Source organism: Lampetra fluviatilis, chromosome 50, assembly GCF_964198595.1.
Source record: "Lampetra fluviatilis chromosome 50, kcLamFluv1.1, whole genome shotgun sequence".
Classification (NCBI taxonomy): domain Eukaryota; kingdom Metazoa; phylum Chordata; class Hyperoartia; order Petromyzontiformes; family Petromyzontidae; genus Lampetra; species Lampetra fluviatilis.
In genome coordinates, this window is record NC_136324.1 from 9,313,881 (window position 1) to 9,326,802 (window position 12,922).

The 12,922-nt window shown below is 52.6% G+C and overlaps 2 protein-coding genes across 2 annotated transcripts in view; one reads left to right on the forward strand and one right to left on the reverse strand.

The window, feature by feature from the left end:
• Nucleotides 1-12,922, forward strand: part of LOC144948697 (transmembrane gamma-carboxyglutamic acid protein 3-like) — a 311,492-nt gene that overhangs the window by 181,734 nt on the left and 116,836 nt on the right. The gene's annotated exons all lie outside the window — the stretch shown is intronic.
• On the reverse strand, nt 1,237-6,956 carry LOC144948539 (tRNA methyltransferase 10 homolog C-like; the record flags this gene model as incomplete). Its single annotated transcript, XM_078878109.1, has 2 exons — nt 1,237-3,606; nt 6,385-6,956. Coding segments are annotated over 2 exons (1,605 nt in total), but the record flags the coding sequence as incomplete, so codon positions are not given.

Below are 12,922 nucleotides of genomic sequence, written 5' to 3' on the forward strand. Positions count from 1 at the left end.
ATGTCTGTATGTATGTTGAACTCCTTCGCGCAGTACGTAGCTAACTGTGCTAAGAACAAAACTAAACACAAAAATCAGTTCTAAAAAAATTAGTTTTCAATCTAGACAAAAGAGAGTTCCAGACGGGCGCAGAAGCGCATCTGAAAGCGCGCAATGATGCGGTGGCCGTCTTTGTTTGCCGCTGCTGCGAGGATGACCGGAGTTCGCGTGATGTTTGTTTATACTTCTTGACGAGATCACCAAGGTATTGTGCTTCATTTGTGGAAAGCAGTTTGTAATTAGTACGGTGGCGATCCTGCCACGCGGTAGCTTCAGGCAACGGCTCTATTTAATATTACAAGTGGGAGGATGTATATAGATACGCACAGCAAACACGTGGTGACACATTTATACCCAAACATGTACATGTAATGACCTGCTGGCCAGGAGAGGGAATCACGGGTACGGTTAAAGTACCAACCAGGTGGGGCTAGTCGAGATACTCCGGGAACCTGCTCGAAGGTTCCACAAGAGGGCGTGGCCGGAGGCGGGGCCTAGCCACGCCTGGGGGGATATAAGGGGGAGCGGACCCGGGGCTCGGGGCTCGTGTGTGGGGTCTTGGGTCCATGCTGCGTCGCTGCTCACCGACATCTCTCTCCGTCGTCTGGCCACGCGGAAGATCTCCTGCGGGGTTTCCATCGCCGTCATCGTCACGCCGCCAGCCAGCGGTGTAGCCGAGGGCGATGGGACCACGCCGAGTGATCGGCTGTGTGTAGCCAGTCGAGGCCTTAATATCTAAGCGTTATACTCAGAGTGAGAAGAATAAGGTTGGCCTGTGTTGTGCCCAGTGTGAGAAATAAAAGAAGTACCCTCTACACGACGTGTCGCGGAAGTCGCTCATTACACATACTACAGACAAAACAAAGATTCTCCGTGTAGCCTTAGTAGACTGTTGGGGCAACCGCTGTTCGTGAGCACTTATGAAGGTTGGCACGGCACACGAGGGAGTGGATGGCCAACACCACGCCCAGCCGCATTTGTCTCTCTTGTGGCGATGTTTATACACCGCACCAGGTACTCATTTGAGGCAGAGTACGCCGGGTTCCTTGCGCAGCGCGGTAATCACGACACCACCGCTATCCACATTCGTACACACATACATAGAAAACAAGTAATGACACGTTAACACATTTAAACCCCATAAATAGCAAGTCACACCGTCCCATTACCGTAACATTTATTATTGACAGCATTACGCAGTGTACAACAGCGCTGTTACAGCGCAGGAATGCGCGGCGGTGGGAACAGGCGAGGCACAGGCCTGTGTCAAAGATGTGGATTCACGCAGCCAAATACAAATCACACGGGCAGCATCACTCCACCCGGCGCGTGGGTGGTGCAGAGAGCTGGGGCAGCGTGTGCACTTACCGTCCTCTCTATCGATCCACTGCTGGATAAGGGCCTCACCACGCCACGCGGGTCGTGGGGGTTATTAGAACACACTTCACCACGCTGGTCTTTGTGGGTTGGTGAAGGTGGGGAGCACAGATGTTAGAACATAGTACAGCACAAGCATGGATTTTGCTGCGCTGCACTCTGCTGACGACTTGGCCCCGCAGTCACCTATAGCACCTGAATCTGCTGATGACACACTGAGTGTCGAAACCGGTCCACAGTTTGCTCGTGTTAAACCAATGCTGCGGATAATTATGCACTCCCAGAAGGAGGGACATCTGTCTTCTTGGTTCTTTCGGTAAAGTCACGTGACTTTACCGAAAGAACCAAGAAGATGAATCCCTGCAGTCACGAAAGCTTTAAATCGAGAGAGACATCTGTTTTGTGGTGGGCGACGATCCGAGCATTATCCGGGCTCAACCCCACTTAGCTCCTGAGATATGACGAGTGTGGGCGCATTCCGGGCGACTTGGTCATCGGAAAATGCTGAATGTCGGTGTTCAAGCGCCGTGGGTGTGTGACTGCGAGTGTGACTGTGCGTGTGTGCATGACGGGGACGCCCGTTGTGAATGCTCACTCCCTGCTGCAGAGCACCTTCCACCCAGCGGCTTTTGGCCAGCCATCAAACACCGCATCGCACACTTTCAGATGTGCTTCTGCGGCCATCTGGAATGCTCTGTGCACTGTTAAATCAACTAGATTGAAAAGCATTTCTGCTTTTTGTGTTTAATTTGTTGTCCTTCCACCGCACCTCTGATTAGCGCGGTTGGCTACGTACGGTGCGATAGAAGTTCAACATACAAAAGTACATCCGGCGTGGTGCAATTTCAGGCGTCGCCCTGGCGAGAGCGCTCCGTTCATGCCAAGCGAGCAGCACCACCCCAGCCCATGATGTCCATGGGGGTCAATAAAACTACGAGCGGCTTTGCTGGAGTCACCAGCGGTTGTCCACTGCACAGATTAACCCCCCGACATGTGAGTGACAAATTTCCACCACTGCTTCGGGGCTGCCGACAGTATCGAGCATCGGCCAACGCTCATTTGCGAGGACAGACATGCACGCGCGCCCCCCGACACCGCGGAATATAAACGCGAAGATGTTTTTAACATCACGGGGCACGTGGCGCGGCCGCCACTAATCACCGCTTGTCCGGTGATTTTGATTGCCAGGTGCTGAGGAAGCCATCCTTTGGCCCGTGACCCTTAGTCCCGTGACCCTTGGCGCCGTGCCACTCATACCCATTGGAGTCGTCCCCTTGCCATCGCCACGCTTCTCTCCGCGCTCCACTCCGCCCGCCTCCGTCCCGTCCGGTGTCGCCCGCACTCCCGCCTCTCGCCTCCCCGCCCTGCCCCCAGTTGCCCGCGCGCTGCCCGCCTGGCCCCCGCCGCACCCCGGCATCCGACCCGGGTCTGAAAGCTCTCTGGTTGTCGAAGGGCCGGCCCTGCTGGCCGTGCCGGCCGTACTGGCCTTGCTGACCATATTGGCCGTGCTGGTGGCCGTGGCGGCCAGCGGCGAAGTCCGCGTCGGTCGTGTTCTTGAGCTTGCGCCGCGGCACGAAGCGCAGCGCGTCGCTCCAGTCGCCCGTGTCCTTGACGCGGTCGAGGATCTTCACCACCTGGTCGAGGGTCAGGTTCTTACCGCCCAGGCCCCAGCTAAGGTACTTCTCCAGCGGCAGCCGTGCCGTTGCCAGGCCCTGGCGCTTGGCGCGGCCCAGCGACACGCCGGTCTCGATGGACAGGTCGACGAAGCCGCCCACCACGTAGACGGCCGAGGGGTCGAACTCACGCAGCACGTTGGGCGAGTCGGCCGTCAGGTAGACGAGCCGCTCATGGGGGAACAGCTCCAGGTAGGAGCGCTCCGTCTCGGTGACGAGGATCCGGCGCAGTGCGTCGGCGCCGTAGAGCCGGGCCAGCGCAGCGCTGGCCGTCCGGCCGCTGGCGTCACCCGGCGCGTAGCCGCACAGGTGCAGGTGGAAGGGATCGAGCGCGCGCCGGTTGCTGGACATGAGCTCGATGATCTGTTCGGCGCAGCTGCGCGACGCACGCGAGTTCATCATGTCGTCATAGCTCATATCGATGACGAGCGGCTGGCCGTGCTGCATGGCCTGCGCTAGACGCCAGTCAAAGGTGCGCTCCTCCGAGCGGGCCCAGAACGTCAACAGGAAGCTGTTCCTGGAGAATGGGGAGAAAATCGCAGCACGTGGTCAGGTTCGGCGAGGCGAGACCAAGACATGGTCATGGCCATTTCCGGTGTCACTACCATTTTTTATTTTATTTTACCAGGTAAGGCCCACTGAGCTATGTAGCTCCTTTTCAGAAGCGACCTGGCCACAAAATTATAGCTCAACGAAGTGGCTTATCATCATCGCATGGAAATGTATAGCAGCCAAATACTCTAAACGCGTAATGTTGATTCTAAATGTGAAGGAAAAAACCGGAGGACCCGGAGGAGAATCCACACGACCACAGGGAGAGAGACACGCAAACTCTAAATATACAGCAGGCGTCAGGGTTGGGATCGAACCCACGACCTCCTGTATACCAGGCGAGGTAGTGAACATCTCCTAGCCACCGTGGCAGTACGCCTCGCCATCGCTTCCTTTCTAATGCTAGATCTCACAAGTGATGGCCAGCGGAGGCCTGGCCCGCAAGGACCACCAGTGCAGGTGGTCATCTGTGAAAAAAATATTACAGAAGCCCCCCCCCCACCCATGGTCTCCCCTGGGGTCACAACCTCTGGGTGCCACCCTAATGCCACGGTGTGCGTGAACATTGCGCGCGTGTAAACCACGTGCATTCTACGACATTCTGGGCCAGTCTATCCACAACAGAATCCAAATTTTTATTTATACTGGAGGATCCGATGAGCTATAAAGCTCTTTCCCACAAATGTCCAACACAACCAACCGTCAACTTTCTACAAAGCAGTAGATATTTTATGAACCCAGAAGGCATGATGGCCTTGGGAATTGGAAGTCTTGTGGTTGTTAGTCAAGTGTTCTTGCCACTGCGCCACAATGACAAGCCACATTGTGAGCAACAAGCTGCGAAGAATTACACTGAGTGCAACACGTGGATTAAAGAACATAGGCAAGTGAACGGTGTGATGCGACCGTGAGGAAGAGTGGGCTTGGGCAACAGGAGGAACAATAGCTGGTGGTTTAGACGAACAACGGAATTGGCTCGTGGGTAAGTGCCGGAGGGAACACTGTGTTGCCGCACGGCCAACTGAGATGGCCACGGCTTGGGGAGAGACCTTCATCCAACAGCGGATTTATCATGGCTGCTGCCGCTGCCGCCACCTCTGTAAGCGACGGCGGCGACGACGACGATGATGGTGGCGAAAGTAAAACTGGCCACGTCGTCTGAATGGCGACCCGCGGGGGTGCGTCCGTCATACGCGGCACCGTGACGCACCCCTCCCCCCCCCACGGTGCCGGGTGGTAAGCTGCGAGAAGCGCAGTGTGGTGCTAGAGTACCAAATGAGTTGACGGGCGAGCGCCAAGGCACCGAAATAACTTTGGGCTCCTCGAGAAAAACAAAACACGCAGAGGCTAAACTGCCACCAAGGCGCGCAGTGAGGTACACAAAGACAAAGATCCCCCGTATAGCCTTAAACAGACTGTTAGGGCAAGTGCTGTTAGCGACAGTTGTCTCCCCAGTGATGATGTTTACACACCGCACCAGGTACTCATTTGAGGCTGAGTCAACCTAGGGGAGGCCCAGGACCGGTTCAGATAATCGTGTTGGCCGTGAGTGGGAACCGAACTCGGGTCGCCGGGTTCGTAGCGTAGCGCGCCAACCGCTACGCTACCGATCACCACCACCACCACGGATGAACAAACACACACACAGTGTCTCATGCATTCCGTGTTATCAAGGTTATACGAAGAGATCATGTCCAATTGAACACAGAACGGCGCCCTAACCCGTTGGGTCTCAGGAGCTAAGCAGACTTGAGCCCGTACTGCGCTTGGACGACCACCAACCACGGGGCGTAAACCAGGGGCTGGAGAACGCCACCGCTGTTGTGGGGCCGCCTTGCCAGCAGCAGCCGGCAGTGCAGCAATATAATTGTTAAGATATTTTTTTCTTGTAATTCAACAAGAGCCCGGTATTAAGAGCATAAACCGCGACGTAGGAAGGGAGTGTCACAGAAAAAAAGTCCCGGAGACTCCAATACTCCTGGGTGTAGGGGAAGGAAAGAAACAAAATCGGGGCTCGCTGCCCCGCCAAGGTGGGGACAACGAGCGGGAGCATGGATTTTTCTATGGGGAGAGGAAGGATGAGGAGAGACGAACAAAACCAAGGGGCTAGAAGGGACGGGCAAGAGGCGAAGGGGAGGTTGAAATTCTTAGTGTGTGTATGTGCGCCACTTTTTGTTTGCTGCGGGCCAATCGACGACCGTGGACACCGATGCAAATGACATTTCCCATCTCAAGAGGTTTTTTTCCAGGTGGAATACGTTGATAAATAAAATCCTTTATTTACCAGAAGCGATGCGGGTCCCATCTCATGCCCATCCCCTCCTGATGACATTAACCCTTCCCCGTTTCATAGGCGTCTGCAAGTTTCAGGGTGGGGTGTCCCGTTCACCGCTGAATCTCAACGTGCAGCGGCTCGGCGTTAAATTTATTTAAAGACGTTGTTACTCGCCGCAGAGACCTGCAGGGGAACGATAGCTGGCGCCACACTGTGCCACACGCCCTCTCGAATAGCATTGTGGGAGCCTCGGTTTCATTCCGATGCTGATGATGCACGTCACGTATGTCATTGGCATGTGAAAGGATTAACTGCACACGTCATCTTGCGATGTCACAAGCCAGGTGCCGTTATCTCCCATGGTATCGACCGTGTCATTATCATCACTAATTAATAAACGTACCACGATTGTTTATTCCTCGACTGTTCACCCTTAACCAGCCCCCCCCCGCCCCCCCCCCAAAGTACCTGAGAGGCAACTCGGGGGCCTCTTCCTTTGGCGGCAGTAGTTTACGCTCCTCCCTCTTCGCCTCCTGCTTCTGCTTCCTCGCATCCTTCATGCACTCGCGCTTGTGCAGGAAGCGGAGGAACCGCTGGCGCATCGACTTGCTCGTCATCTCCAGGTACTCCTGGATCTGCGCGTCGGTCATGACGCTCGGCACAGATTTGCCCGCCTCGCGCCACAGCCCGATGAGCTGCAGCGTTGCCTCCGCCGAGCCCACTCCAGCTAGCTCGACCGCCGCGCTCAGACCGCCGTGCCCATCCGCCAGCTCCGGCGCCGACTCCGGAGCGGCGGGCTCACCAACGGAATTTGCTCGCTCGTCGGTGCTCGGAGCGCCGGGCTCGCGAGCGGCTTCCTCTCGCTCGCTAGTGCTCAGAGCACTGGGTTCCTGAGGGGCTTCTGCTCGCTCGGCGATGCTTGGAGCCCCGGGCTCGCGAGGGGCTTCCTCTCGATTGTCGGCGCTGGCAGCGACGCCGTGCGTAGCCGCGTCGTCCGCCGACGCTTCCCGTGGGATGCTTTTGCTTGCGATGCTCTTCCACAAATCCAGATCGACGACACGTTCCTTGCCATTGACGTCCTCTCTCCGGTTGCCACTGTCCTTCCGCGGATCTTTGGTCCTGGCGTCGGAGACGGTGTTGCCCCTGGCGTCACGCGGATCTTTGTTCCCGGCGTCGGTGTTGGTGAAGTATTGGCGGAAGGCGACCACGGAGGGCTCGCCGCGACAGGGCACACGCGCCACCCGGTGGCGCCACACTGCGCACCGAGCCACGCGGAGCAGAGCTGGGCCCAGCATCATCGCCGTGTCTCCTGGATGCGGCCCCTGCAACTGATACGGCGCACGGAGACCTACGGATAAATCACCCACACCACGCCCCACCTCGTCACAAATACACGCAGGCTTGAGTATGTACGTTGAACTTCTTTCGTACCGTATGTAATCAACCATGCTAATTGGAGGTGCGGGGGAAAGACAACAAACTAAAGACAAAAATCAGTTTAAAAAAATTAGTTTTCAATCTAGATTTAAAAGTGCATAGCTCTAGTGGCTTCTTAATATCGGAAGAGCGTTCCAGACGGCCGCAGCGCGCGATGCGGCGACCGTATTCGTTCGATGGCCAGCCAAAAGCCGCAGCGAGGATGACCGGAGTTCGCGTGATGGTTTATGTTCCTTGACTAAAGTGAGTTGTTACTATGATTTGCTTCCAGCTTGCACTCACCTTTCTGTCTGATGAGTCTCTTATGATTTACAGGAGAAAGTAGTTTGAATAAGCTGTCGCCCTTAGCCTGTGCCCTCAGTGATCAGGTATGGCTGGCTCACAGGACGCAGCCCCCGAGACCTAATGCGGGGGGAGCAGTAGGCAATGCAGGTTATGCTGTACTAATTAAACTCAACAGTTTTTTTATTTTACCAGGTAAGGCCCACTGAGCGATATAGGGTTATTCTTCAGAAGCGACCTGGCCACAAATGATAGCTCAACCAAGTGGCTCATCACGCGGATTTCTTTAGCAGCCAAAGACTCTAAACCAGGGGTCTCAAACTCGCGGCCCGCGGGCCAATTGCGGCCCTCGGGACAATATTTTGTGGCCCCCACCTTAATATGAAAGTTTAATGTTAGTGCGGCCCGCGAGTTTTATATTGTAGCAACCCCGCTGTTAGCTGCTGTGTGGGACAATGTTATGATGTTCTGGTTTCCTACTGTGTGCCTGTCCAGTGAATGCGGCATGCATGTGAGTGACATGGGGGGCGGGGTCGTGTGTGTGTGTGTTTGTGTACGTGTGAGAGTGAGAGAGAGCCGGGAGAGAAAAGAGTGGCTTTGGATGTGCGGAGAGCAGGAGGGTGAAATTCATAGTTTTCCGCCCTCTTTCGCGCAGGTCATGATGTATCCTGTGCTTCATTTGTAAATCACAAGGTGCCGGAACGCTAAGTACATATGACAGCGCAGGTACGACGAGCACAGGTCCCGGAACGCACATAAAACGACGCTTAAAACAGCACACACATGCCACTTACATTGCAGTGGGACTTATTTAGGCTATACTGCAGTGACGGTATCAGTCTTTGTGTCAGTGATTAATAAAGTGGCATCTTGAGCAAAGGCGACTTCTGTGTCCAGCGGAGAAAACGAACGGAACACACACACACAATTTGTTAAATTGAAGGCAAATTCAAGGGACACCACGGCTCCTTGACGCACACGCTGCGCTGTGAGGTTTTGGGAGCTTCTTTACGCAGACGGATTATTCTAAACCGCAGCAGTTTATAACACGTCATTGAGCTAATATCTACATTTTACAGTCTGGGCTGTTTTACATTATTATTTACACCTGAAATGTGTGGATGAATTTTTATGATTTAAATTCCCTCATCCTCTGGTGGTGACATTTACGCACCGAGCCACAGACTGTACATGACGATGTGCATAATTATTTTGGTTCATCTTAGAAGTCTGCATTTGTTATTTTATGAAATTGTGATGCTGTTGATAAGAAAGCTTTATATATAACTTATTAGATTATCTTGTTATTGCGTGGCCACAAATTAGTAATTCATCCACCGATGTCAACAGGGGCTCCGTGATTTTCTAGTGATTACATTATATTGTTATATTTTATTTTAATTATTTCTTTAAAAACTTTTTTTAATATTCATATTTTTTTCGATACGAGAGGTACCGGATCTGCTCAAATAAGTCCCGGAACGCAGGCAAGCCAACACGCCGGCACAAAGTAAGCACAAAAATGTATAGAAAAATGTGATGATGTGACTGAAGGCAGCGAAAGCCCCGACAGTGGCCAGCAGCATTTGAACCCCGTGGTCACACAATGACGCTGCCTCATATAGTTCTCTCCTCTCCCTCTTTCGGCTCTCCACTGTGCGCGCACAGGAGCGCGTCAAAGCGCAGATCCACAGCTCATCCCGGCTCAGATCCCCGTGCTTTGAACAGAGAAGCGTGTATAGTAGCAGCCGCTACAGCTGTGTCTGCCTGTGACTGGGGTGTGGGGATGAAATCTGATGGGAACGCATTACCCCCCCCCCCCCCATAATCTACGCACCTGTTGTTACCGGAAAAAGCGGAAATGACGTGCATTTGCGGAAATTACGTCTCCGTGCGTCGCTGGTTGGCTAAACACTTGACTGAAACTTTATTGCGTGAGCGACAGCAAGTGGAATGAATATATATCTTGTTACACAACCCCAATCATGTCTTTTTCAAAGCCTGCAGTGAAGAGAAAGGTTGGTGACGAGCACAGACAATTTCAAGAAAAGTGGGAGATGCAATATTTTTTTGTTGAGCACATGAGCACCCCGACGTGCCTTATTTGTACAGAAAAAGTTGCGCTGCACAAGGAATACAACCTCAAACGCCATTACTCAACTAGACATGCTGAGGAGTATGCAAAATACCAGGGAGTTGAGAGAGCCAACCGGGTTGCCAATCTTAAAACATGTCTACTGAGGCAACAAAATGTCTTCAAGAAAGCAACCAAAGAGAATAATGCAGCAGTCGAAGTAAGCTACGTAGTTAGTGAGATGATTGCTAAGGCAGGAAAGCCATTCACAGAAGGCGAGTTTATCAAAAAGTGCATCTTACACGCTGCAAGTATAGTCTGTCCGGAAAAGAAAGGTCAGTTTAGCAACATCAGCCTTTCTGCTAACACCGTGGCAGAGCGCATTTCTGACCTGTCAAGTGACATTTATGATCAACTGCGTGAGAAAGCCAAATTTTTCAATGCATACTCAGTCGCTCTTGACGAGAGTTCAGACATCACTGACACTGCCCAGCTCACAATATATGTCCGTGGTGTTGATGACAATTTTGAAGTGATGGAGGAGTTGCTCACAGTAATTCCAATGCATGGCCACACCACCGCTCAGGAGATATTTTGCCAGCTGTGTGATGCCATTGTGAATGCCGGTTTGCCATGGAAGAAGTTTGTTGGAATAACAACCGAACGAAGCGCCATCAATGACAGGGAGGAAAAATGGACTGGTGGCACTTGTTCAAAGAAAACTAGAAGAGGAGGGTGTGGAGGAGGCCATTGCTCTGCACTGCATCATCCATCAGCAGGCCCTTTGCAGCAAATGCCTGAAGTTTGACAATGTGATGTCTGTTGTTGTGAAATGCATCAACCAAATCAGATCCAGGGGCTTAAAGCACCGGATTTTCCGTACTTTTTTAGAGGAAATGGAGTCAGAATATGAGGATGTGCTCTACTTCACCGAGGTACGTTGGCTCAGCAGGGGAAACGTCTTGAAGAGATTTTTTGAGTTGAGAACAGAAGTGAAAGCCTTCATGGAGAAGGATGGGGTGGCTGTTCCTGTGCTAAGTGATCCCAAATGGCTCATGGACTTAGCTTTTCTTGTTGACATCACGCATGAGCTGAATGTACTGAACAAGAAGTTACAAGGCCAGGGGCAGCTCGTCAGTGCTGCCTATGACGTGAGAGCATTCTCCACAAAACTTGTGTTATGGAAAGCCCAGCTCTCTCAGACAAACCTTTGCCATTTCCCAGCATGCAAGGCACTCATGAATGCAGGCACACCATTCAGTGGTGAGAAGTATGTTGATGCCATTTTGAGGCTACAGGAGGAATTTGATCACAGATTTGCAGACTTCAAGACGCACAGAGCCACTTTTCAAATTTTTGCGGATCCCTTCTCCTTTGATGTGCAAGATGCCCCTCCTGTGCTTCAAATGGAGCTCATTGACCTGCAGTGCAACTCTGACCTCAAAGCCAAGTTCAGGGAGGTGAGTGGAAAAGAAGACAAGCTTGGGCAATTTTTGCGAGAATTGAACCCCAGCTTCCCTGAGCTTTCCCGAATGTTCAAGCGGACCATGTGCCTTTTTTGGAGCACATATTTGTGTGAAAAGCTCTTCTCCACCTTGAACTTCAATAAGTCCAAGTACAGGTCCAGACTTACTGATGATCATCTTCAAGCCATACTGAGGGTCTCAACTGCTTCCTCCCTCAAGCCAAATGTGGCTCAGCTATGTGAGAGGAAGCGCTGCCAGGTCTCTGGCAGCAAGAAGTAGGCAAGAGAAGCCATGTTCAGAAGAACCGTTCATGTTCTTCAATATTCTATTCATGTTCAGAAGAACCCATTGAAGTTAAATAACTGTTAGTAATGACATTTGAGAAGTTTGGATTTTTTAGCAAAGTTTTTTTTGTGGAATACCTGATGCGGCCCAGCCTCACCCAGATACTGCCTCCAGCGGCCCCCAGGTAATTTGAGTTTGAGACCCCTGCTCTAAACGCATGACGTTGAATCTAAATGTGGAGGGAAAAACCGGAGGACCCGTGGAAAAATCCACGAGACCACGGGGAGAGAAACACGCAAACTCCAAACATACAGCGGGCATCAAGATCAAGCCCACGACCTCGTGTATACCAGGCGAGGTGGTAAACATCTCCTAGTCAAAGACGAAACCGGCGTAGTGGCAGTGGTCTCATTGATTGCCACTTTGCAGGGTTACGTGGCCACAGTGTGTGCATCACAGTGCCGGGGATGACGGGAGGGCCGTCCTGGTGGTGGCAGTCGACCCTTCTGCTGTCTACAAATTAACCTCGTTCAGAGAGTCCCGCACGCATTCACGGTTTCGTGTCATTTACAGGAACGAGTTAGGAGCCGTGAATGCAAGTTTGGGCCTGGTTAGTGTAGAGATGGGAGACTCCCTGGGAAGAGCTGGTCCTGGAGGCTTGGTCTGAGAGGCAGGTTAAAGAGATAGCAGTACGGTGCAGCGACGGAGCGTTAAATGAAACCTCCTGATATCCGGGTGTTTCCCCGGGTACCCACCCCCTCGTGTGCCGTACCGGCCTTCATAGGTGCTACTCGCTAACAGCACTTGCCCCAACAGTCTGTTACAGCCTATACGGGCGATCTTTGTCTGTGACAGTCTCGCCGTCTCTGCGTGTCTGTGAGTGTCCGTGTGAGTATCACCGTCTCTGTTAGTGTGTCTCTGTGAATCTCCCTCTGAGTGTCTGCGTGAGTGTCTATGTCAGTGTCCCTCTGAGTGTGTCTCTGTGAGTGTGTCTCTGTGAGTGTCTATCTGTATCTGTGAGTCTCTCTGTGAGTCTCCCTCTGAGTGTCTGCGTGAGTGTCTATGTCAGTGTCCCTCTGAGTGTGTCTCTGTTAGTGTCTCACTGTCTCTGTGAGTCTGTGAGTGTATCCCTGTGAGTGTCCCGTAATTCTCTCTGTGAGTGTCTGTGAGAGTCTCTGTGTTGCTATGAGCGTCGCTCTGTGAGTCTCTCTGTGATTGTCTCTGTGAGTCTCTCTGTGATTGTCTCTGTGAGTGTCTCACTGTCTCTGTGAGTCTCTGAGTGTGTCTCTGTTAGTGTCTCACTGTCTCTGTGAGTCTGTGAGTGTATCTCTGTGAGTGTGTCGTGATTCTCTCTGTGTCTGTGAGTCTCTCTGTGTTTCTGTGAGCGTCGCTCTGTGATTGTCTCTGTGAGTCTCTCTGTGTGAGCGTCTCTCACCGTCTCCCTCGCTGCCCTCTGCGCCTC